The sequence below is a fragment of the Mobula birostris genome, chromosome 5 (assembly GCF_030028105.1).
Source record: "Mobula birostris isolate sMobBir1 chromosome 5, sMobBir1.hap1, whole genome shotgun sequence".
In the NCBI taxonomy this organism is placed as follows: domain Eukaryota; kingdom Metazoa; phylum Chordata; class Chondrichthyes; order Myliobatiformes; family Myliobatidae; genus Mobula; species Mobula birostris.
In genome coordinates, this window is record NC_092374.1 from 191,349,206 (window position 1) to 191,374,229 (window position 25,024).

Genomic DNA, 25,024 nt, shown 5'->3' on the forward strand with positions numbered 1-25,024 from the left:
GAGCTTTTCAGGGATTTTAAAAATAGAACATTGGGTACCTGGGCGTGGGTCATCTAACTGATCAGTTCGGGGGGAGGAGGGGTTTATAAAATTAATGAAGGGAATTGATAAGAAAGAGGCAAGAAGCATATAACCAGAATTGTGGGTGCATATGCGTTACAGGCTGGACTCCTGTTACAGGTGTTAGTATGGTCTGCGTATCTTTGGATCTCTCGATAAACTATGTGGCTGCCGTCTCACTCTGTTCCCTGTGATCATTTGTACTGTCTGACTCTGACCCTGGTCCCTGTGATCATTTATACTGTCTGACTCTGACCCTGGTCCCTGTGATCATTTATACTGACTGACTCTGACCCTGGTCCCTGTGATCATTTATACTGTCTGACTCTGACCCTGGTCCCTGTGATCATTTATACTGTCTGACTCTGACCCTGGTCCCTGTGATCATTTGTACTGTCTGACTCTGACCCTGGTCCCTGTGATCATTTGTGCTGTCTGACTCTGACCCTGGTCCCTGTGATCATTTATACTGTCTGACTCTGACCCTGGTCCCTGTGATCATTTATACTGTCTGACTCTGACCCTGGTCCCTGTGATCATTTGTGCTGTCTGACTCTGACCCTGGTCCCTGTGATCATTTGTACTGTCTGACTCTGACCCTGGTCCCTGTGATCATTTGTACTGTCTGACTCTGACCCTGGTCCCTGTGATCATTTGTGCTGTCTGACTCTGACCCTGGTCCCTGTGATCATTTGTACTGTCTGACTCTGACCCTGGTCCCTGTGAACATTTGTACTGTCTGACTCTGACCCTGGTCCCTGTGATCATTTGTGCTGTCTGACTCTGACCCTGGTCCCTGTGATCATTTGTGCTGTCTGACTCTGACCCTGGTCCCTGTGATCATTTGTACTGTCTGACTCTGACCCTGGTCCCTGTGATCATTTGTGCTGTCTGACTCTGACCCTGGTCCCTGTGATCATTTGTGCTGTCTGACTCTGACCCTGGTCCCTGTGATCATTTATACTGTCTGACTCTGACCCTGGTCCCTGTGATCATTTATACTGTCTGACTCTGACCCTGGTCCCTGTGATCATTTGTACTGTCTGACTCTGACCCTGGTCCCTGTGATCATTTGTGCTGTCTGACTCTGACCCTGGTCCCTGTGATCATTTGTGCTGTCTGACTCTGACCCTGGTCCCTGTGATCATTTATACTGTCTGACTCTGACGCTGGTCCCTGTGATCATTTGTACTGTCTGACTCTGACCCTGGTCCCTGTGATCATTTGTGCTGTCTGACTCTGACCCTGGTCCCTGTGATCATTTATACTGTCTGACTCTGACCCTGGTCCCTGTGATCATTTATACTGTCTGACTCTGACCCTGGTCCCTGTGATCATTTGTGCTGTCTGACTCTGACCCTGGTCCCTGTGATCATTTGTACTGTCTGACTCTGACCCTGGTCCCTGTGATCATTTGTACTGTCTGACTCTGACCCTGGTCCCTGTGATCATTTGTGCTGTCTGACTCTGACCCTGGTCCCTGTGATCATTTGTACTGTCTGACTCTGACCCTGGTCCCTGTGATCATTTGTACTGTCTGACTCTGACCCTGGTCCCTGTGATCATTTATACTGTCTGACTCTGACCCTGGTCCCTGTGATCATTTGTACTGTCTGACTCTGACCCTGGTCCCTGTGATCATTTGTGCTGTCTGACTCTGACCCTGGTCCCTGTGATCATTTGTGCTGTCTGACTCTGACCCTGGTCCCTGTGATCATTTGTACTGTCTGACTCTGACCCTGGTCCCTGTGATCATTTGTGCTGTCTGACTCTGACCCTGGTCCCTGTGATCATTTGTGCTGTCTGACTCTGACCCTGGTCCCTGTGATCATTTGTACTGTCTGACTCTGACCCTGGTCCCTGTGATCATTTGTGCTGTCTGACTCTGACCCTGGTCCCTGTGATCATTTATACTGTCTGACTCTGACCCTGGTCCCTGTGATCATTTGTACTGTCTGACTCTGACCCTGGTCCCTGTGATCATTTGTGCTGTCTGACTCTGACCCTGGTCCCTGTGATCATTTGTGCTGTCTGACTCTGACCCTGGTCCCTGTGATCATTTGTACTGTCTGACTCTGACCCTGGTCCCTGTGATCATTTGTGCTGTCTGACTCTGACCCTGGTCCCTGTGATCATTTGTGCTGTCTGACTCTGACCCTGGTCCCTGTGATCATTTGTACTGTCTGACTCTGACCCTGGTCCCTGTGATCATTTGTGCTGTCTGACTCTGACCCTGGTCCCTGTGATCATTTATACTGTCTGACTCTGACCCTGGTCCCTGTGATCATTTATACTGTCTGACTCTGACCCTGGTCCCTGTGATCATTTATACTGTCTGACTCTGACCCTGGTCCCTGTGATCATTTGTACTGTCTGACTCTGACCCTGGTCCCTGTGATCATTTGTGCTGTCTGACTCTGACCCTGGTCCCTGTGATCATTTGTGCTGTCTGACTCTGACCCTGGTCCCTGTGATCATTTGTACTGTCTGACTCTGACCCTGGTCCCTGTGATCATTTGTACTGTCTGACTCTGACCCTGGTCCCTGTGATCATTTGTGCTGTCTGACTCTGACCCTGGTCCCTGTGATCATTTGTGCTGTCTGTCTCTGACCCTGGTCCCTGTGATCATTTGTGCTGTCTGACTCTGACCCTGGTCCCTGTGATCATTTGTACTGTCTCACTCTGACCCTGGTCCCTGTGATCATTTGTGCTGTCTGACTCTGACCCTGGTCCCTGTGATCATTTGTACTGTCTGACTCTGACCCTGGTCCCTGTGATCATTTGTACTGTCTGACTCTGACCCTGGTCCCTGTGATCATTTATACTGTCTGACTCTGACCCTGGTCCCTGTGATCATTTGTACTGTCTGATCCTGGTCCCTGTGATCATTTGTACTGTCTGACTCTGACCCTGGTCCCTGTGATCATTTGTGCTGTCTGACTCTGACCCTGGTCCCTGTGATCATTTGTGCTGTCTGACTCTGACCCTGGTCCCTGTGATCATTTGTACTGTCTGACTCTGACCCTGGTCCCTGTGATCATTTGTGCTGTCTGACTCTGACCCTGGTCCCTGTGATCATTTGTACTGTCTGATCCTGGTCCCTGTGATCATTTGTACTGTCTGACTCTGACCCTGGTCCCTGTGATCATTTGTGCTGTCTGACTCTGACCCTGGTCCCTGTGATCATTTGTGCTGTCTGACTCTGACCCTGGTCCCTGTGATCATTTGTGCTGTCTGACTCTGACCCTGGTCCCTGTGATCATTTGTACTGTCTGACTCTGACCCTGGTCCCTGTGATCATTTGTACTTTCTGACTCTGACCCTGGTCCCTGTGATCATTTGTGCTGTCTGACTCTGACCCTGGTCCCTGTGATCATTTGTGCTGTCTGACTCTGACCCTGGTCCCTGTGATCATTTGTGCTGTCTGACTCTGACCCTGTGTTCATTTGTTTGTAGGCCTATGAAGAGGCACAGAAACGCCTGAAGATGACTGAAGAGGATCAGAAGGCGCTGGTACGACAGCTGTTTGGTTTGACAGAGCTCACTTGTTGTGGCCGCCAGGCATTTGTTTTGTGAAGACAAAAGAGAAATGACTCACAAGAAATGGGGGGGCAGATTAGGGTTGAATGTGAATAATGGCTGATCTCCTCCAGGCAACCACTCCCCTGTGTCAGTTCCCCATTACTCTCAATCCCCCAATCCTTCAAAGATTAATCTACCACTTTATACCCTAATGACCCTGCCTCCATACACCCTTCATTCAGTGCAGGGGTTTGCAGAGAATTACTACCCTCAGACCCTGCACAGCTTTCCTCTGCAAAGCTCCTTCCTAATGGCTCTACCTGCAGCCACTTTCCTTGCGCATGGGTGGGGACGTGTTACCAGGATAGCAGCTAGAATGTTGGCCTTCATTGCTAGAGGGATTGAATTTAAGAACAGGGAGGTTATGCTGCAATTGTACCGGGCACTGGTGAGGCCGCACCCAGAGACCTGTGCATAGTTCTGGTCTCTCTGCGTTTCAGAAAAGGTATACTAGCTTCAGAGGTGCTGCAGATGAGTTTGACCAGGTTGATTCCAGAGATGAGGGGGTTAGCCTCTGATGAGTGGTTGAGTCGTCTAGGACTATTCTCACTGGAATTCAGCAGAATGAGATGGGATCTGAGAGAAGTATAAAATTATGAAAGTGATAGATAAGGAGGCAAAAGATTTGTTTCTACTGGTAGCGAAGTGAAAACTAGGGGATGTAGTCTCAAGTTTGAGGAAATAGATTTAGGACGGAGATAAAGAGATGCTTTTTTTTTCCAGAGAGTAGTGAACCTGTAACATTCTCTGCCCAGGAAGCAGTAGAAGACACCTCATTGAATATATTTAAATCAGAGTTAGATTCATGTCAGCGGAGCTGGGGAGAAGGCAGGTTGGTGGAATCCACGGCCAGATCTTATTGAGTTTGGAGCAGACTTGGTGGGGAAGATGGCCAACTCCTGCTCCAGATGTTCTTCCGTGTACCTGCAGTCCGACCGTGCTTGCTTCATGGGGTAGTAACCTGGTCTCCAGCCGACACCCTGGGACAAATTCCACTGTGTTGGCTTCTACAGCAGCTTCTCCTCCAGGTGTCCCCCTGAAAAGCCCCAGGAGGCAGCCACTCGCAGTGTGAACAGGGTCCTTCTGGGTTTGAACCCCTTGTACACCGTGAACTGCTGGGTAGAGAAGCTAGATGTTAACCCTGCGGGGGTGCGTTTTCCTTTGTACCTAATTTGCCTTGCTCCTGAACAGTGCACGCAGAATGCTGGTGGAACTGAGCAAATCTCTGGAGGGGAATGAGCAGTTGACAATTCGGGCCGAGATTTCATCAAGACTGCAGAGGAAGGGGGATGAAGTCAGAACGAGAAGGTGAGGGGCAGGAGTAAGAGCTGGAGAGGGGAGATGAAGTAAGAAGTTGGTGGTGGGGGGGAATAAGTGGAAGAGATAAAGGACTGAAGGAGGAATCTAATATAGGGGAGGACATTGGACCATAGACGAAAGGTAAAGACGAGGGCCACCAGAGGGAGGAGGTGATGGACAGGTGAGGAGAAGAGAAAGGTGAGAGGGGAACTGGGCTGGAGAACTGAAGAAGAGAGAAGGGATCCAGGAGAGCATTTTCCAGAAGTTAAACAAATTGATGTTCATGAGGTCAGGTTGGAGGCTTTCTGTGTGGGTTGCTCAAGATTTCAGCACTGCACTGCGTGTGGGTCTTCAGGCTTCTGGTAATAATGAGAAGAGGGCATGTCCTGGGTAGTGAGGGTCATTAGTGATAGGTGCTGTCTTGAGGAATGGCCTATTGAAGGTATCCTTGATGACGGGGAGGGCTGTGCTCATGAAAAGTCTGGCTCAAATCCACAGTCCTCTGCAGCCTCTTCTGATCCTATCTGCGCTTCTGCCATTCGTGTCTGCACACAAGTTGCGAGTGCTGGTGTAGAGGCCTTGCAGTTGTCAGAAGCCGGGCGGTTCTAACCTGTGTCACCTCTGACCTTTCCCAACCCAGATCCCGGAGCTCCGCAAGAGGTCGCGGCGGGAATACCTGGGCAAGCGGGAGCAGGAGAAGCTGGAGGACCTGGAGGCGGAGATCCGGGACGACGAGTACTTGTTCTCGCCCAGCATCCTCACCGAGCGGGAGAAGCAGCAGCTGGAATACAAGAAGAAAGTGCGGGACCTGGCCCGGGAGTACAAGGCCGCCGGAGAGCAGGAGAAACAGGAGAAAAGCAACCGCTACTACATGCCCGAGGAGTCCCGCAACAAGGTGGGTGCAGACCGGGCTCGGGGAGGGGTGCCGGCTGCAGGCTGGAGCTCTCAGGTTACTTCCCCCGGCTTGTCGAGCCCCTTCCCTGTGTTTTCCTTCTTCATTCTTCGTTTCTTGCCCTTGGGTGAAGTAATAATCCGGAAAGCAGGAATGCCACGCTAATCTGTGGGGCGAGACGTCAGAGGGCGAAGTCCGAGGGAGAATGCGTGTGGTGGTGACTGGGACTGGGACTGGTACGGGATGTACACCCAGAACCTATTCCATCTGTATTCCATGTTTGCTGCCCACACAGCAGGGGACTTCCAGGTCACAGGCCCCTCCTGTTCCCAATAATTTTCCCAGTAACCCACATCCCCATCAATTTCCCCCCCCCCCCCGACTCATCCTGTTCCCACTAATTTTCCAAGTGACCCACATGCCTATCAATTTCCACTCTCCACCTTTCCCAAAATGGGTCCTTTACGTTAGCCCGTCTCCCAGCACAGCTGGAGATGAGGGAGGAATTCAGTGCACGAGGGGGTGGGGGGAGGATGAGGAAACTTGGCACACAGTCAAACGGCACCCGAGGTCGAGATTAAGCCCCGGGCCTGCAGAACTGTGAGCCAGCAGCTCTTCCCACTACTCCGGTGCGATGTCCCCTACGTGTTGGGAGTGAAAGCTGGTTGCCCCAGGCCATGAGACACCCCTGTCCTACCAGACAGCTCTGCCCTTGCCTCGAGCCCACTACGTTTGTTTGTCACCTCTCCATCCGGCTCGGATTGCTGCCGCCCCTCCTCAATGCCTCTGTTCTCTCCCCCGCCGACCCCCTGACCCTGCCGTGTTTCCAAAGAAGGTGCCGGATCGCTATGAGGAGCCCGAGGCGGAGGGGAAGCACGCCCCCCGGGACGAGCAGAAGCGGTGGGAGGAGGCGCACATGGATGCCGCCCTTTTGAAGTTCGGCGCCAGGGATGCCCGCGAGCGCAACAAGCAGAAGGAGTACGAGTTCGTGATGGAGGAGGACGAGATGATCGAGTTTGTCAGCTCCATGCCTATGCAGGGCACAGTCTCCAAGGTAGGCCCCACACTCTGACCTCCTCTCTCTGCTGCCCGGATACTGAGTCGGCTTCATTATCACTGACAGATACGGTGAAACCTCTTGTTTTGTGGCAGCAGTACAGTGCAATACGTAAAAAATTGTTACACGTTACAATAAGAAATATTTAAAAATTGTGCAAGAACAGTGAGGTAGTGTTTATGAAGTGTTCCGAAATCTGATGGTGGAGGTTAAGGAACTGTTCCTAAAACATTGAGTGTGTGTCTTCAGGCTCCTGTACCTCCTCCCCGATGGTAGTAATGAGAGAAGGCCATATGCCAGGTTGTGATGGATGCTGTCTTCTTCAGACACTGCCTCGTGAAGATGTTCCTGATGGTGGAGAGGGTTGTGCCTGTGATGGAGATGTCTGAGTCTGCAACCCTCTGCATCCTCCTTTGATCCTGTGGAATCTCAAGCCACATTCCACACAAAGTAGGCCACTCAGCCCCTTGAGCCTTTGTGCCCTCTTTTGCTATGCTGGCTGCCCCTTCTGTGCCAGTTCACCAACTCCCTCAATTCCTCAGTCTCTCCAATATTTATATATCTCCACCTTAAATATATCTAATGATCGGCCTCCAGCTCCCTCAGGGGCAGAGAATTCCAGAGATCTTTACTACCCAGTGAGAGAAGAAATTTCGCTGCACCTCAGTTTTACATGATCAGCCCCTTAAATTGTGTCTGTGTGACTCCCACTGGCGTAAACGTCTCAGCATTTGGGTTAACCGCTCTATTCGTTGTCTTGCTGTTTCGGCATTCCCATCCTGTCCTCTCCCTTTGTGGAAATCTCGGAGGATGGTATTGGGTTTTACTCTGGAGATGTTTAGTCGTGGAACAACCCTAATGTTGGGTATGCGGAATTACAGGGGCGTACTCTTCTAGTAGCAGGGCTAAGTTGGTTTACTATTGTCACGAGTACCGAGGTACAGTGCAGAATTTATTTTGCATGCCATCCATACAGATCTTTTCATCACGGGGTAGTACAGGGAAACAATAACAGTGACGGTGTAGGCAGATAATAAGGTGCAAGGGAGGTGGAGAGATCAGGATTTCACCTTTAGCTCATAAGAGGTCCTTTTGCAAGCCTGGTTACAGCGTGTAGACAGAGTGCATAGACAGGAGGCTGGCTTGTGTGATGTACCAAGCCGTGATGCATCCAGACAGGATGTTTGTATAGCGCATCGATAAGAAAGGGAACGTGCCGAATTTCTGTAGCTTCCTAAGGGAATAGGGCTACTGGGGAATTTGCTCTACTTGATGTATTGATAATGTTTGTGCCTAGAAACCTAAAGCTCTCAGCCATCTCCACCTCACAGCATTGGTGTAGACAGGAGCTTGTGCACCGCCCCAACATCCTGAAGTCACTGAGCAGCTCCTCTTCCGTTTGCTGACATGGAGGGGAAGGTTGTTGCCATGACAACATGTCACTAGGCTCACTAACTCCTCCCGATACTCCAACTGATCGTTATTTGAGATTGGGCCCACTACGGTGATGTCATCTGTAAACCCGTAGATCAGGGGTTCCCAACCTTTTACTGCCATGGACCCTTCCCATTAACTGAAGGATCTGTGGACCCCTGCTGTGGGTGGAGCCGTTGGCATTGGGAAATCTGTAAAATGGTGCCTGAGTTCTGCCTGTCCCCTGTCCGGTACAGGGCAGTAGAAAATGAGGAATGCCACTAGCCCACCTGTGAGGATTGGTCAGTGGAGAATGAGGAATGCCACTGTCCCAACTGTGAGGATCAGGCAGCGGAGAATGAGGAATGCCACTATCCCACCTGTGAGGATTAGGCAGTGGAGAATGAGGAATGCCACTGTCCCATCTGTGAGGATCAGGCAGCGGAGAATGAGGAATGCCACTATCCCACCTGTGAGGATTAGGCAGTGGAGAATGAGGAATGCCACTGTCCCATCTGTGAGGATCAGGCAGCGGAGAATGAGGAATGCCACTATCCCACCTGTGAGGATTAGGCAGTGGAGAATGAGGAATGCCACTGTCCCATCTGTGAGGATCGGGTAGTGGAGAATGAGGAATGCCACTGTCCCGTCTGTGAGGATTGGGTAGTGGAGAATGAGGAATGCCACTGCCCCGTCTGTGAGGATTAGGCAGTGGAGAATGAGGAATGCTACTATCCCACCTGTGAGGATTAGGCAGTGGAGAATGAGGAATGCCACTGTCCCATCTGTGAGGATCAGGCAGCGGAGAATGAGGAATGCCACTATCCCACCTGTGAGGATTAGACAGTGGAGAATGAGGAATGCCACTGTCCCATCTGTGAGGATCAGGCAGCGGAGAATGAGGAATGCCACTATCCCACCTGTGAGGATTAGGCAGTGGAGAATGAGGAATGCCACTGTCCCATCTGTGAGGATCGGGTAGTGGAGAATGAGGAATGCCACTGTCCCGTCTGTGAGGATTGGGTAGGGAAGAATGAGGAATGCCACTGCCCCGTCTGTGAGGATTAGGCAGTGGAGAATGAGGAATGCCACTGTCCCGTCTGTGAGGATCAGGCAGTGGAGAATGAGGAATAACACTGTCCAATCTGTGAGGGTTGGTCAGGGGAGAATGAAGAATAACACTGCCCCGTCTGTGAGGATTGGGTAGTGGAGAATGAGGAATGCCACTGTCCCGTCTGTGAGGATTGGGTAGTGGAGAATGAGGAATGCCACTGCCCCGTCTGTGAGGATCAGGCAGTGGAGAATGAGGAATAACACTGTCCAATCTGTGAAGGTTGGTCAGGGGAGAATGAAGAATAACACTGCCCCGTCTGTGAGGATTGGGTAGTGGAGAATGAGGAATGCCACTGTCCCGTCTGTGAGGATTGGGTAGTGGAGAATGAGGAATGCCACTGCCCCGTCTGTGAGGATTAGGCAGTGGAGAATGAGGAATGCCACTGTCCCATCTGTGAGGATTGGGTAGTGGAGAATGAGGAATGCGACTGTCCCACCTGTGAGGAACAGGCAGTGGAGAATGAGGATTGGGTAGTGGAGAATGAGGAATGCGACTGTCCCACCTGTGAGGATCAGGCAGTGGAGAATGAGGAATAACACTGTCCAATCTGTGAGGGTTGGTCAGTGGAGAATGAGGAATGCCACTGTCCCATCTGTAAGGTTTGGTAATTGGCTATTATTGTCATGTGTATCATGGTACAGTGAAAAGCTTGTGTTTGCATGTCATCCAGACAAATCATTCCATACATAAATCATTCTGAAGATAAATAAGCTAGAAGGCCAACAACGAGGTAGACGGAGGATCAAGAGTTCACCTTTAGCTTCTCAGAGGTCCATTCAGGAGTCCGATTACAGCACGGCAGAAGGTGTCCTTGAGCCTGGTGATTGGTATTTTCCGCTTGACGGGGCGGGGGGGAGAAGAGTGACTGGAAGGGGAGGGGTTCATTATGTTGGCTGCTTTCTTGGGGCAGTGGAAAGTGTGGACAGAGTCCACAGATTGAGAGTATTCTCAGATGTTGGGAGCCCGGCACGAGCAGTGAAGTCCATTTGTTATCAGATCTGTGTGTGCCTCACTGGCTTTTCTTCTGCTACTCCCCCACCACCCCAGGACGAGGCAAATGAGATGTCGGAGGCGCAGAGGCAAAAGGCTTCGCTGCAGGAGGTGAGGAGGAGCCTGCCTGTCTTCCCCTACCGAGAGGACCTGCTGGCAGCTGTGGCCGAGCACCAGGTCCTCATCATTGAAGGCGAGACGGGCTCCGGCAAGACGACCCAGATCCCTCAGTACCTGTATGAGGAGGTGAGTGCCTGTCTGCATTAACGGGGCACTTGGTGCTGTGAGGTTACTTAGACCCTAATGTTGTGTTTGTGGTTTTGCCGTCATCTGGAAGAGCTTCACTGCCGAATGGTTGCTGGTGCAGAATAAGTTTGGCCAATTAAATACAGCGCACGATGAAAACACCAGACAATGACTCAGCCAAGCAACTGTACTTCTTTGTTAACCATGACTGATTCAAGCAACTCAAAGATTCAACAACACACATAAAAGTTGCTGGTGAACGCAGCAGGCCAGGCAGCATCTCTAGGAAGAGGTACAGTCGAAGTTTCGGGCCGAGACCCTTCGTCAGTACTCAACACAGTTCAAACAATCTCTGCACTCTATAGTTTCACAGCACTTTTAGTTATTAGTACAGATCTTTAGTTTACTTTCACAACTTCCAAAACTCATAACTTGTGCTCAGGTGTTACCCAGACTTGACAAAGCTAGCCAGGGTTGCATCCTGGTGACACGAGATTCTGCGGATGCTGGAAGTCTTGGGCAACGTGCATAAAGTGCTGGAGGAACTCAGCATTTACAGCTTGGAATAAACAGTCGACTCATGCACCTCAGACTGGAACATTTATTTACCTCCACGGATGCTGGCTGACCTGCTGAGTTCCCCCAGCATTTTGTGTGTGCTACATCTTGGCAAGTTCTCCTCTGTGTCTCTGACTCACCAATGTCTTCTCCAGTGGTTGTTCTTTGCAGTCACTGCTGCTGGTCAACATGTAAGGCAGCATTTATACATTTCTTCACATACCCCCTAAACATTGGTTAGATCTTCACTGCCTTCACACAGCCGTTATTTTTCTGATCCTTAGGGTTCTTCTGGGGGTCAGGAATGGCAAGGAGTTTCAATTCTTAACGCTGTTTATTTTAAAGTTTAAACAAAGATGTAGACATTTGAAACTGAGTGAAGAACTTAGAACCAAAGCAAAGATTCAGTAGATTCAATGAAAAGAAAAGGTGGTGCCTCTAAAAAAAATCCATCACCTTTATAATCCAGATAACAGAAATTCCTTAGATAAGAATAAACCAATCAATGGTTGCACAGCTACATCACGTGGGTAATGTGCTACTGCTTAACCAATGAAAAATTAGAAAGGTGATAAACTCTAAATGTAACTTCTCTACTGCTTTCTGCCGGTAAGCGACCACCACATAATGTGAAAAATACACGAGTACAAATTATGATTAAACTACAACTTTGGTCTTATTTTAATTCATCCAGTATCTTATAAAAGGGCCGGCTGGTGGCACAGTGACATCAGCGAGCTCAAACCCAGTCGGGCCGCTCCCGGGCACGCTTTCCATCCACGCTGGGTTGAGTGTCGAGCTCGCGACTCAGCCTCGTTAAAAAAAAAAGACTGCGCTGTGAGATGGACGTGGGGGACCACTCCCAGAATCTTTCCTCCAAGACAACCACTTGAAAAGTGGTCGTCGAGGCTCTGGCAGAGTGTGGCACTCAAAAAAAAATCTTACAAAAAGTATTTTTTAAAAACTGGATGCCGTTACACGGCCTTAATTTCAATCATTGTCCATACGAGCGTGTGTTTCATTTTATTCAGATTTTATTGTTAAAAAGGATTATTTTAATTGCAGGTCAAAATAATCTTGCAATTATTTTAGCCATTTGGTTCCTAAATTATCCGTGTTGTTGAGATTCCTAATCCATTAAATAGTATTTTTCCGCAGGATGTCAGGTCCTCAATACTCGGTCTGCTTGTCCTGTTTTTCGGATAACTGATGGTGGAAGGTTACAGGCCAGTGGGTCAGTGGAGTGGAGCAGCTGGGTGTGGGTTTCTCTGCTGCCTTAGGTCGGTCTGCACCTCGGTTCCCCCCGGCCCTGAACTCTCGCACTCTCTCCACAGGGCTACACATCCGGCGGGAAGAAGATCGGCTGCACCCAGCCCCGGCGCGTGGCGGCCATGAGCGTCGCTGCCAGGGTGGCGCACGAAATTGGGGCCAAGCTGGGGAATGAGGTGAGCTGTCCCATGGCGTCGCCAGGGAAATGGGGAGAGGCTGAGAGGCTGCAGAGTCCAGGATATTGGCAGGCAGACAGAACGCTCGGCTGGGGAGGGTGCAGAGCCAAGGAGTGACGAGCTGACGGGACGGAGAGGAGGGGGAGGGAATAATCGCAGGCAGAGGAAATGCCTGAGGACAGGAATGAGGGGAGGGAACAAGGACAAAACTGGTGGGAAGTGAGTGTAGTGGTGGGAAAGGCTGCAGGAGAATGGCAAGGGGTTCGTAGCGATGGGCAGCAGGCGGGAGTTGCGACTGGCACTGAGTGCCAATAGCAATGGGTGTCGTTCAGGAACAGTGACGGGTGGTCAAACAATCTGCTGGAGGAACTGAACAGGTTGAGCAGCATCTGTAACGTGCTGATGCAGGACTTTGAACCGAAACAGCGACGATAGATACGTAAAATGATGAGGCATTTTTCCAAGGTGGAAATGGCTAACATGAGGGGCCATAATTTTAAGGTGATTGGAGGAAGGTATAGGGAGAAATATCAGAGGTAGTGTTTTTTTGCACACAGTGTAGTGGGAACATGGGACACACTGCCAGGGGTGGTGCTACAGGCAGATACATTAGGGACGTTCAATAAAGTTTCAGATAGGCAAATGGATGAAGGAAAATGAAGGGATCTGCTGAAGGGAAGGGTGAGAGGAGGTTAAAGGGTTAGCACAGTGTTGTGGGCTGAAGGGCCTGTGCTGTTTTGTACTATCTATATTCTATGTCGCCCCTCCCCCATCTTCCACAGATTTGATCATCTGGCTGAGTTCGCCCAGCAGATTGTCTGTTGCTCCAGATTCCAGTAACTACCTGTGTCTCTGTAACTGGGATTAAGGGGTGGTGATCTGGACTGCATCTGGGCAGGAGGTGGCTCTGAATGAAGGTTGTAAGGGGAAGCAAGGGTGGTCAGAGTGTGAGGCTCCACCAGACACAGCCACACAGGAATGGCCGCACATTTACCGAGGGCGATTGTTTAATACCGAGGCCGGCAGTGTTCCTGTAGCCACAGGCAGAGTCGTGGAGTGAGACAGCACCGAAACAGGCCCTTCAACCCAAATGGTCCACGGCAAACAAGATTCCTATCTGAACCACTCTCATTTTCCTGTATATAGCCAAATACTCTAAACTTATCGTATCCATGGACCTGCCCAAGTGTCTTTTTGAATATTAATGTACCTGCCTCAACCTCTTCCTCTGGCAGCTCATTTCACGTATGGCCCATCTCTGTGTACAAACATTGCCCTTCAGGTTCCTATTAAATCTCTCCACTCTCACTCTAAATCTGTGCCTTCTAGTTCTTGATCCCCCAATGCTGTGAAAAAGACTGTGTGCCTCTGTACTATCTCTGTCCCTCATGAGTTTATGCACCTTGATAAGATCACCTCTTAGTCTTTAACACTCCAGTGAAAATGCCCCTTTCTGCTCAATCTCTCTCCTAACTCACTCCCTTGACTCTTGATAGCATCCTCACCAATCTCTTCCCAGCTGAAGGACATCTTGCTATCGCAGAGTGACCAAAAATGACGCAATATTCTAAATGCGGCCTCAGCATTGTAAACATCAGCGCATCCTCACCTAGATGCCACTGGCAAAAAATGGCGACTTTTTGTGGAGACCTCAAAACCTTTCCAGCGTCCTGTCCCAACCTCGAGCACCCAGACTAAGCTCTGGTGTCACGCCCAAGCCTCTCCGCCTAAAGCTGGGCAGATGAGTAGAATAAAGATAACCGTTGTTGACTGAATAGACTGAACGAGATCGAGCAGCCACCTTCTCTTCCTGCTGGTTCTCACTTGAAGTAGCAACAAAGTGGCAGAGCGATACAGACAAGGAAAGGTGTGAGTGGGAAAGTGACAGAGAGAGAGAGGGAAAAGTATGAATGGGGAAGTGACAGAGGGAGAGGGAAAGGTGTGAATGGAGAAGTGACAACAGGAGGGAAAGGTATGAATGGGGAAGTAACAGGGAGAGGGAAAGGTGTGAATGGGAAAGTGACAGCAGGAGGGAAAGGTATGAGTGGGGAAGTAACAGAGGGAAAGGTATGAATGGGGAAGTAACAGGGAGAGGGGAAGGTGTGAATGGAGAAGTGACAGAGGAAGAGGGAAAGGTGTGAGTGGGGAAGTAACACGGAGAGGGAAAGGTGTGAATGGAGAAGTGACAGAGGGAGAGGGGAAGGTGTGAGTGGGGAAGTAACACAGGGAGAGGGAAAGGTGTGAGTGGGGAAGTAACAGAGAGAGGGAAAGGTGTGAGTGGAGAAGTGACGGAGGAAGAGGGAAAGGTGTGAGTGGGGAAGTAACACAGGGAGAGGGGAAGCTGTGAATGGAGAAGTGACGGAGAGAGGGAAAGGTGTGAGTGGGGAAGTGACAGAGAGAGGGAAAGGTGTGAGTGGGGAAGTGACGGAGGAAGAGAGAAAGGTGTGAGTGGGGAAGTAACACAGAGAGAGGGAAAGGTGTGAATGGAGAAGTGACAGAGGGAGAGGGGAAGGTGTGAATGGGGAAGTGACAGGAAGCGGGAAAGGTATGAGTGGGGAAGTAACAGAGGGAAAGGTGTGAGTGGGGAAGTGACAGGAAGCGGGAAAGGTGTGAGTGGGGAAGTGACGGAGGAAGAGGGAAAGGTGTGAGTGGGGAAGTAAGAGAGGGAACTGTTGTCAATGTGCCTGGCGTTGCTGTGTTAGGGCTTACTGCTGAGCCGGCTGAATGAAAGTGTGTATTGCTGTGTAACCCCGCAGGTGGGATACAGCATTCGCTTTGAGGACTGCACGTCGGAGCGCACGGTGCTGAAGTACATGACTGATGGGATGCTGCTGCGGGAGTTCCTGACGGAGCCGGACCTGGCAGGATACAGGTACGGGAACAGTTGGCTGTGGCCCCAGTGTGTCCCTCACTGTTAGACACACTCCTGCATCCTTGTAGATGGTGCAATTCGTAACGTGTGTGTCCTTCTCTCCTCACTATGTGTAGTACCGTGTCCCCCTCTGTGGCAGGTGTACACTGTGCCATGTAGTGTGTCAGATACAGAGCAGAAATCGGCCCTTCGGTCCTGAGCACCCATTTACACTCACAAACAAGAAAATCTGCAGGTGCTGGAAATCCACACAAAATGCTGGAGGAACTCAGCAGGCCGAAACCCTTTTGCAAGACTGGAGAGAAAAAGCTGAGGAATAGGTTTGAAAGGTGAGGGGAGGGGAGAGGGAAACGCCAGGCGATAGGTGAAACCTGGCAGGGACGGATGGAGCAAAGAGCTAGGAAGTTGATTGGTGAAAGAGACAAAAGGCCATGCAAGAAAGAAAGAAAAAAGGAGCGGGGAGCACCAGAGGGAGTAGTTGGGCGGGCAAGGAGATGAGAGAGGGACAAGGGGATGGGAAATGGTGAAGGGGTGGTGAGCCATTACTAGAAGTTTGAGAAATTGATGTTCATGCCATCAGGTTGGAGGCTATCCAAACAGAATACAAAGTTTTGTTCCTCCAACTTAAGTGTGGCCTTATCCCGACAGTGGAGGAGGGCACGGACTGACATATTGGAATGGGAATGGGGTGTGGAATGAAAATGTGTGGCCACTGGGAGATCCTACTTGTTCTGGCAGACTGAGTGTAGATGCTCGGCAAAGCGGTCTCCCGATATACAAGAGGTCACACCAGGAGCACTGAACACAGTATATGACCCCAGGAGGCTCACAGGTGAAGTGTCGCCTCACCTGTAGGACTGTTTGGGGCCCTGAATGGGAGTGAGGGAGGAGGTGTGGGGACGGTGAAGCACTTGTTCCACTTGCAAGGATAAGTGCCAGGAGGGAGATCAGTGCAGAGGGACATATGGACATGGGGCTCGTGTAGGAAGTGACTCCAGTGGAAAGCAGAAAGCGAGAGGGAGGAAAAGATGTGTTTGGTGGTGGGATCCAGTTGGAGGTGGCGGAAGTTTCGGAGGATTTTGTGCTGGACGCGGAGGCTGGTGGGGTAGTAGGCGAGGACAAGAGGAACCCTGTCCCTGGTGGCGTGGCAGGAGGATGGGGTGAGAGCAGACGTGCGTGAAACTCATCCCAGTTTATCCACCCCTCCTGTCTCCTGATTTCTGTCCCTCACCTACATGCCAGGGACAACTTAGAACGGCCAGTTAGCACATCTGTGACATGGGAGGAGACCGGAGCAGCCCGGTGGGAACCCTACACAGCCCAGGGAGAAGGCGCAAACTGCACAGACACGAACACAGGCGTCCGCGTGCAACTGGACAGACGCAGACGGACAGCGTGCCAGAGATCGGGATCGAACCGAGGTCTCGAGTGCTGCACTGGCGGGCCTGTCAGCTGCACCGGGTTCACATGTTGCTGAATTTCCTGTGCACTCTCACGCATTGCTGGCTCACCTACAGTGGTTTCCCTATCACCCAGCCGCATGTGTGCATGCAAGTGCTGCTGGATACTCTGAGAGTTTGAGCCTGACCGCTGGCACTGTCAGCGTGTGGAGTTTGTACCTTCTTCCTACACTGAGGTTTTCCTTTCCCCAGGTGCTGTAGTTTCCTCCCGATCATTAGACTGAGTGGCTGCTGTGAAATGCTCCTGGTGTAGGGTTGTGGCAGGGGAATTGCTGGAGTTAATAGGCATCTGAGACAGATTAGATTGGTACAGAGAAATTCCTTGTTTGCATGAAGCTCACAGCATGGTGGTAATAAAAAATATAGTTATCAGAATAAATGTATTTTAAAAAAGTGCAAAAAGAATGCAGAAGAGTGAATTAGTGTTCGTGGACCATGTCCTGGGTGGTGAGAGTCTGTAACGACAGATGCTTGTGAAGGTGTCCTCGATGTTTCGGAGGCTAGTGCCCATGATGGAGCTGGCTGAGTTTACAACGCTCTGCAGCTTTCTCCGAATCTGAGCATCGGAACTTCCATACCAGGCGGGAGAGGCAGCCAGTCACAGTGCTCACCATGGTGTATCTGTGCAAACTGGCTCAAGTCTTTGGTGACAAACTGAATCTCCTCAGTGAAGTTTAGCTGCTGCTGAGCGGCCTTTGTGATTGCATCAGTGAGCTGGGCTGACGATAGAGCCTCTCAGTTACTTGGTGCCTGTCGTGCTGCTGGCATCTAGTGCAGCATACTGTTTCCGTAACAACTTCTTTGACCATTCAGGGTTGTTGGCCCTGAGCTGAACCCCTGAACCAGTGGGCCACTCGTAGTCTGACCTCTACCCTTTGACCTGTTTGGCATGGGTGACCCTACCAAGAGCCAAGGCATAAGCCCTGACTCCAGCCAACATAGCTGTCCGGGTCGTTTATGCACACAAGCCTCCAAACCCTATGACAAGGTTAGAGCATAGAAATCTACAGCACATTTACAGGCCCTTCGGCCCACAATATTGTGTCAACCATGTAACCTACTCTAGAAACTGCCTAGAAATTCCCTACCACATAGCCCTCTATTTTCTAAGCTCCATGTACCTGCCTGAGAGTCCCTTAAAAGACCCTATTTTATCCACCTCCACCACCATCTCTGGCAGTGCATTCCACGCACCCACCACTCTCTGTGTGAAAAACTTACCTCTGACATCCCCCTTGTACCTACCTCCAAGCAGCTTAAAACCATGCCCCCTCGTGGCCCTCTGAGATGTTGATTTAACGCTTCCTTTGTGCCCTTCCAGTGTGGTGATCATCGACGAGGCCCACGAGCGCACGCTTCACACCGACATCCTCTTTGGCCTCATCAAGGACATCGCCCGCTTTCGCCCGGACCTCAAGGTGTTGATTGCCAGCGCCACGCTCGACACGGAGAAGTTCTCCACCTTCTTCGACGACGCCCCCATCTTCCGGATCCCCGGGCGCCGGTTCCCCGTTGACATTTACTACACCAAGGTGCTGGGGCAGGGAGAGAGGGTGTGTGAGGGAGGCTGAGGAAGGGAGGGGCGGGATTTGTGAACCATATCTGACCAGAAGGCTCTCGTGTGTGCAGCCACCAAGAGAGGAAACAAACTGCAGGCTTTATATCCCTATCATTCAAAGTAAATTTATTATCAAAGTGCATATTTGTCACCATGTACTCCCCTGAGATTCATATTCTTGAGATTCATATTCATATACAGTAGGTACAAAGAAACACAATAGAATCAATTAAAAAAAACTACACACAAAGACAGAGGAACAACTGATTGATCCCCTCCCCTTGCTTTCCGCACAGGCTCCAGAAGCGGACTACTTGGAAGCCTGCGTGGTTTCTGTCCTCCAGATCCACGTCACCCAGGCTCCGGGAGACATCCTGGTGTTCCTCACCGGGCAGGTAGGTGGGTCCTGTGGACATAAGTCTGGGCAGGAGAAGGGTCCTCAGCATCTTTCCTCTCCCTCCCCCAGCTCCCCTCACCCTTCCCCCAACCCCCCCCTTGACATTCTCCCCTTGCCCTCCATTCCTGAAGGTGCTGCTCAAGCCGCTGAGTTCCCTCAGCAGGTTGTTTGTGTTCTGTCCGCGTTTCGGTCGGTCCGAGGCGTGGTGAACTTCGCTGGGGCTGGTTGCTGACGGGGCTGCTGCTTCCCCACCCGCACAGGAGGAGATCGAGACCACCTGCGAGATGCTGCTGGAGCGCTGCCGCCGGCTGGGCTCCAAGATCGCCGAGCTGCTGGTGCTGCCCATTTACGCCAACCTGCCCTCCGACATGCAGGCGAAGATCTTCGAGCCCACCCCACCCGGAGCCAGGAAGGTGAGTGGCCTGTTCACTCGGCGTTTGAAAAGCTGCACTTCCTTTCTGGGGTGAAGCCTCCCTGCGCCCGAACGTGGAGCAGCGTAACCGTGCGTGGGCATGAGACCGGAGTGTCTGGCTCTGGAACTGCCACAGAAACTCAGCAAGTCAGGCAGCATCCGTGGATGGAAACAGACAGTCGGTGTCTCCAAGTTAAGACCGGGTGTTGGCTGCCTATTTCTCTCCTCACTGTTTCTCCCTCTGTAGAGGCTGGCTGACCTGCTGAGATTTCCCAGTGTTTTTAGGTTTTTGTTTGGCGTTTCCAGCATTTTGATCCTGATAATCGCTCTTGAGGTACCTCAGTAAGTATTTTCTCAGGTGTGGCTATGTCAATAATCCATATCATGGGATAGGAGCAGTCAGTCAGAGTTGCTGCTAATCCATATTGTAAATCACATTCGTGTCTGCCCACCTGGCTGCTCAGCCCCTTTTTCCAGAGTCTCACTTGTTTCATCGTTGTCCCCTCTCCCTGATCGTGTGGTTTTATTTTCACTGAGATGGTAACAGGCCCTTCCGGCCCAGCAGACAAGCAGACCCAATTACACCCATCTGACCAGTTAACCTGCTGACCCGTGCGGTCAGGTGGAGCACGTGCGAACTCCTCGCGGACAGCGATGGGTATTGAACCCAACTAACTGCGAAGCTGCCATGCTGCTCCGTTTATAGTTGACAGAACAGGATCAAATGGTCACTCCTGTTCCTATAGACTTCAAACATTCGTTAACTAGTTTCTCATTGATCCCCTCTCACTCCGAAGGCAGTGATGGGTCCTATGTAAACATCTTTTTTACTTGATTACCACCTTCTGGTGTCACCCACCTCGTCCACTTTAATGCCTCTGTTCCTGAACTTCCCCCTTGACTTAATATCTTCCTTGTGCACGGTGGTCCCCTCCCTCCCAGTGCAGGGTCTCAACTCACCGCTGATAATTCCTGCCCAATCTCCCACCCCACAGATGCTGTTCGACCCGCGGCATCCCTCCAGCAGATTGTGTGTTGCACCAGATTCCAACCTCTGCAGTGCTTTGTGTCTCCCTCTTTGTTCTGTGTGTGTGGAGAGGGGTTTGAACCCCCACTTTCTGACCCAGAGAGAGAGAGTTTTGTGTGAGTGGAGTGGGGTTCGAACCGTGCCCTCCACCAAAATTCTGACTCAGCTGTACTGAGCCTCGAACACTATAGGACTGATCGGAGGGGGTTGGGTTTGCAATCCGACCTTATGCTTCCTATAAAATGAATGATGGTAGAGCAGGTGAATGAAGAGGTGCAGCAGTGGACTTGTCCTGTGACACCAGGGTAAGGTAAGTTGAGATTAGCTTCTTTTGTCACATGTGTGACAAACCATACAGCGAAATGTGTACATTGAACATTGTATGTACAGGTGTTACGCTTCCAGCGTGAACATAGCACATCCACAACTCACTAACCCCGACCATACATCTTTGGAAAATGGGAAACCCACAAGGTCACAGGCAGACTGCGCTGGGAGTCAGACCCCTAGCTTACAGGAGGAGCAGTAATATGTACGCTAACCACTGGGCTGCTGTGTTACCCCGAACACAACCGTGCCCCCCTATGTCAGCCCAACTCTCCTGCACTGAGGCTGGCCAATCCAAGTGTCGAAGCGCAGTCCCGTTTGCCGATCAGAATCCACTGGATTGTCCTGCATGTGCTGGAAACTGCTGACCCTCCCTCCCTTTCCACGTGCACTGGTCAAGAGTGTTCGCCTCGCAGGGGGAGGATGGGACACAACAACGTCCCTCTGTTGCCCAAGGTAGAGAAACAGGACCTTCTACCCACTAAGTCCACGCCAACCATCAGCCACCTATTTGCAGTAAAAATAATTCTCTCTTGTGCCAAGCCACACATACAAAATACTGAAGGAACTCAGCAGGTCAGGCAGCATCTATGGAGGAGAGTAAATGGTTGACATTTGGGGTTGAGACCCTTCATCAGGACTTTCCCATTCTATTCTCCCCACATTCCCATTCTATTCTCCCCACATTCCCATCCGCTCACCTCTACACAGCAGTCCAGCACATCTTTGGGATGTTGGAGGAAACTGGAGCATCTGGGGGGTGGGGAGGATATCGATCCCAGATTGTCACAGGGAGAATGTGCAAACTCCACAGTGCCAGAGGTTGGGATCGAACCGGTGTCCCTGACACCGGGAGGCAGCAGCTCCACTTATAAAAGCTGTCATCCACTAGTGTTCGACTTTCAGCCACCGCTGTGTGACTGAGAGCGACTTGTCCCTCCGTCGACCAGCACACTTTTATTTACGCTCTCCCCTCAGGTCGTTGTGGCCACTAATATTGCGGAGACCTCCCTGACGATCGACGGGATCATCTACGTGATAGACCCGGGCTTCTGCAAGCAGAAGAGCTACAATGCAAGGACGGGGATGGAGTCCCTGATCGTCACTCCCTGCTCCAGAGTAAGTGCTGGGATTGCCTGGGCCACTGGCGGTGAAAGAGACTGGGAGGAAGCACATCACAAACCTGAATATACACTTACCAAAAGGGACCCTGCTAACCATCAAGTTCTCATTTTAAACTAATGCCATTTTATTCTGCTCAGACCCATTGACTCCCCCCCCCCCCCCCCAGGGTTTTACCACCCACCCACACTGGAGGCAATTGACAACAGCCTGTTAACCCACCGACCCGCACGTATCAGAGGAAACCAGGGCACTTGGGGGAAACCCATGCGGTCATAGGGAGAAGGAGCAAACTCTGCACACACAAACACACACAGGTGGGCACACATGCACGTAGAGATCGGCACGCAGTTGCTAATCCCAGTACAGAAGAATCTGACCAGCTTTTCTCCTTGTGTCTGTGGGGAGACCTGATAGAGGTGAATAAGACTATGAGAAGCAGAGACAGAACAGACAGCCAGTGCCTTTTCCCAGGTCAAAAGTTTGTTCCTGTTTCATTAGTCATGAGGTGAAGGGTTTGTTCCTGTTTCACTAGTTGTGGGGTGAAGGATTTGTCCTGTTTCATTCGTCGTGGGTGAAAGTTTGTTTACTGTTTCTCTCGTCGTGGGGTGAAGGATTTGTTGCTGTGCTGTACCGTTACATGTTCTACGCTTTGTTTTGCCTCCAGGCTTCAGCCAATCAGAGAGCAGGCAGGGCGGGCCGCGTGGCCGCCGGCAAGTGCTTCCGACTGTACACCGCCTGGGCCTTCAAGCACGAGATGGAGGAGACATCCGTCCCTGAGATACAGCGGACCAACCTGGGCAATGTGGTGCTGCTGCTGAAGAGTCTGGGTAAGGGGAGAGCTCGCGTTTATGGCAGGAGCGACACTGCGGTTTTAAGGTGGGAGGTTCTCTTCCGTGTTTACGGATCTGGATTCGGGGATGGCCTTGGATAGTGGAGCACAGAATCTGGCCCTTTGGAACTCATCAGTGCCGACCAAAGTGGGCAATTCCACTCGGCACCCCTGCTAATTTTCCTTGCACCCTCTCCGTTTGCCTACACATTTGGCCCACATCCCTCCAAACTCCTCCCTTCCCTGTACTTTTCCAGATTTTATTTTAAATATTGTTAACATATCTGCCTCAACCACTTCCTCTGGCAGCTAGTTCCATATATACTCACCGCACTCTGCGAAGAAGTTGCCATTGAGGTATCTTTTTAAATCTTTCACCCTGAGGAACACTATTCTCCCTATCCCTGCCCCCCATGACTTTATACACCTCAGATTAGATTTAAGTACAGTTGGAGAAGCCAGCACAGATTCCAGTTAAAACCTGGCACATAATTTTCTCGCGTTTCTTCTTAAACTTGTTGACGTATTATCTGAGCTAATTCAGGAGTGAGTCTGCAGAATTGAGAAGATTTTAAAATACAAGTGCCTGGAAATTCAGTTCCATGCTTTGAGCAGTGTGGAATTGGAAATTCATTTCCCATTTTCAGATGCAATGCTGCCTCACTCAATAGATTTGACTGGTGTGAGTCACGTGACCCTCCTGCAGTGACATTGTGCATGCTGTCCCAGGGTGGTCATCTGTTGTAGCTCAATCGTGAAACAATGTAGTCTTCCCATTGTAAGGTATCATCAATTAGAGGATTAGCCTACTCAATGTCTCCCTATATTCAGGCCCTCGAGTCCTTGCGGCATCCTCGTAAACTTCTCTGCACTCTTTCCGGTTGAATGATGTCCTTTCCTATAAAAGTGAGCCTCTCACCATCCCAACTCTTGTACTGGGTGTCCTGACTGATGGTACGCTAGAAGCCTTCTTCACCACCCTACTGCTCTCAGCAAACTTGTACTCCTCGGTCCCTCTATGCCACAACAGACTGCAGAGTATGGCCATTCACTGTGTGTTAGAGGGGAGGTCATCATGAGGCAAGGAGAAGGAACACCAGCTCGACCTTGTCATGGGAGACCCGGTGTGGAAATGGGCCCATCGAGTCGGTGCTGAACATCAGCCACCCGTTTTCCATGAGCCCATTCCATCTTTGTTACTCTTCCCACATTCCCATCAACTCCACCGAGATGCTCCGGAGCTCACCCACACACCCGGAGCAATTCACAGCGGCCAGTTAACCCACCGAATTTGGGATGTGGGAGAAAACTGGATCACCAGGGGAAACGCACACAGCCAAGGGAGAACGTGCAAACTCCACACACGGTGCGCCGGAGGGTGGGTTCGGACACCGCACTGTGCAGCAGTGTCCCTACCTGCCGTGACGGATTGTCCCCATCCACTGTGCCACTCTGCCGCTTTCCCTTTGGTATCCAACTTCACCTTTGGCTGGGGAGTCCGTTCACGGGCTTATCATCGAAACGCACCTGGCAATATCCTGGTCACGGGCAGCGTTTGAGCAATGGTAACACAGAGAATTTCAGAGCTTTGAGCGCAGAAGTAATTCTCAGTCAATTGCATACTTTAATTAATTAAGGTGAGGTTAGAAGGAAGTGTCCGTCCAGGATGTTACCTACAGAATTGCAAAAGCCACAGTGATAATGGCCGAATTTTTGCGCAGTGATCTTGTGGTGAGAGTGCAGAGAGGATTTACCAGAATCCTGCCTGGACTAGACAGCATGCCTTATGAGGGAAAGTGGAACAATCTAGAGCTTTTCTCTTTGGAGTGAAGGAAGATGAGCGGTAACTTGGTCGAAGTGTGTAAGATGATGAAATGCATTGATAGAGAGTTCAGCCAGCACCTTTTCCTCAGCGTAACAATGGCTAATACAGGGGGGCGTAATTTTAAGGTGATTGGAGAAACATATAGGATGGATGTCAGAGGTTATTTTGTAACACAGTGAGAGATGAGTGCGTGGAATGTGCTGCCAGAGGTGGTGGTGAAGGCAGATACATTAGGGTCATTTAAGAGAGTGTTAGATAGGCACATGGATGTTAATAATAATAGTCAAAGTAGCTCAAAACACTTTACAATGTGATAAAGTGCAAATAGGAAAATAACAAAAATGAAAATAAAAGACAAAAAGATGTCATTTTAAAGCAAGCTTAGATAAACAGGCTTTCAGCTGTTGTTTAAAAGTGACAACTGAGTCTGCATCCCTTACAGTTTTAGATATTGAATTCCACAGTTTAGGAGCGTAGTTCAGAAAAGCTGACCTCCCAGTTATCTTCTGAGGGTAATTGTCTAAATTTAAGGGAC

The 25,024-nt window shown here is 50.6% G+C and overlaps 1 protein-coding gene across 3 annotated transcripts in view; it reads left to right on the top strand.

Moving 5' to 3' along the window:
• Positions 1-25,024, top strand: part of dhx16 (DEAH (Asp-Glu-Ala-His) box polypeptide 16) — a 56,224-nt gene that overhangs the window by 14,879 nt on the left and 16,321 nt on the right. For 2 of the 3 annotated variants that reach the window (XM_072259148.1, XM_072259151.1), the window contains exons 5-15: positions 3,518-3,574; positions 5,583-5,837; positions 6,667-6,888; positions 10,466-10,654; positions 12,547-12,657; positions 15,414-15,529; positions 18,311-18,521; positions 18,844-18,942; positions 19,205-19,357; positions 21,689-21,829; positions 22,500-22,662. In XM_072259148.1, coding sequence (XP_072115249.1) covers positions 3,518-3,574; positions 5,583-5,837; positions 6,667-6,888; positions 10,466-10,654; positions 12,547-12,657; positions 15,414-15,529; positions 18,311-18,521; positions 18,844-18,942; positions 19,205-19,357; positions 21,689-21,829; positions 22,500-22,662 — 1,717 coding nt within the window. The remainder of the gene's footprint in view (positions 1-3,517; positions 3,575-5,582; positions 5,838-6,666; positions 6,889-10,465; positions 10,655-12,546; positions 12,658-15,413; positions 15,530-18,310; positions 18,522-18,843; positions 18,943-19,204; positions 19,358-21,688; positions 21,830-22,499; positions 22,663-25,024) is intronic. The other variant, XM_072259149.1, reaches the window with a different exon arrangement.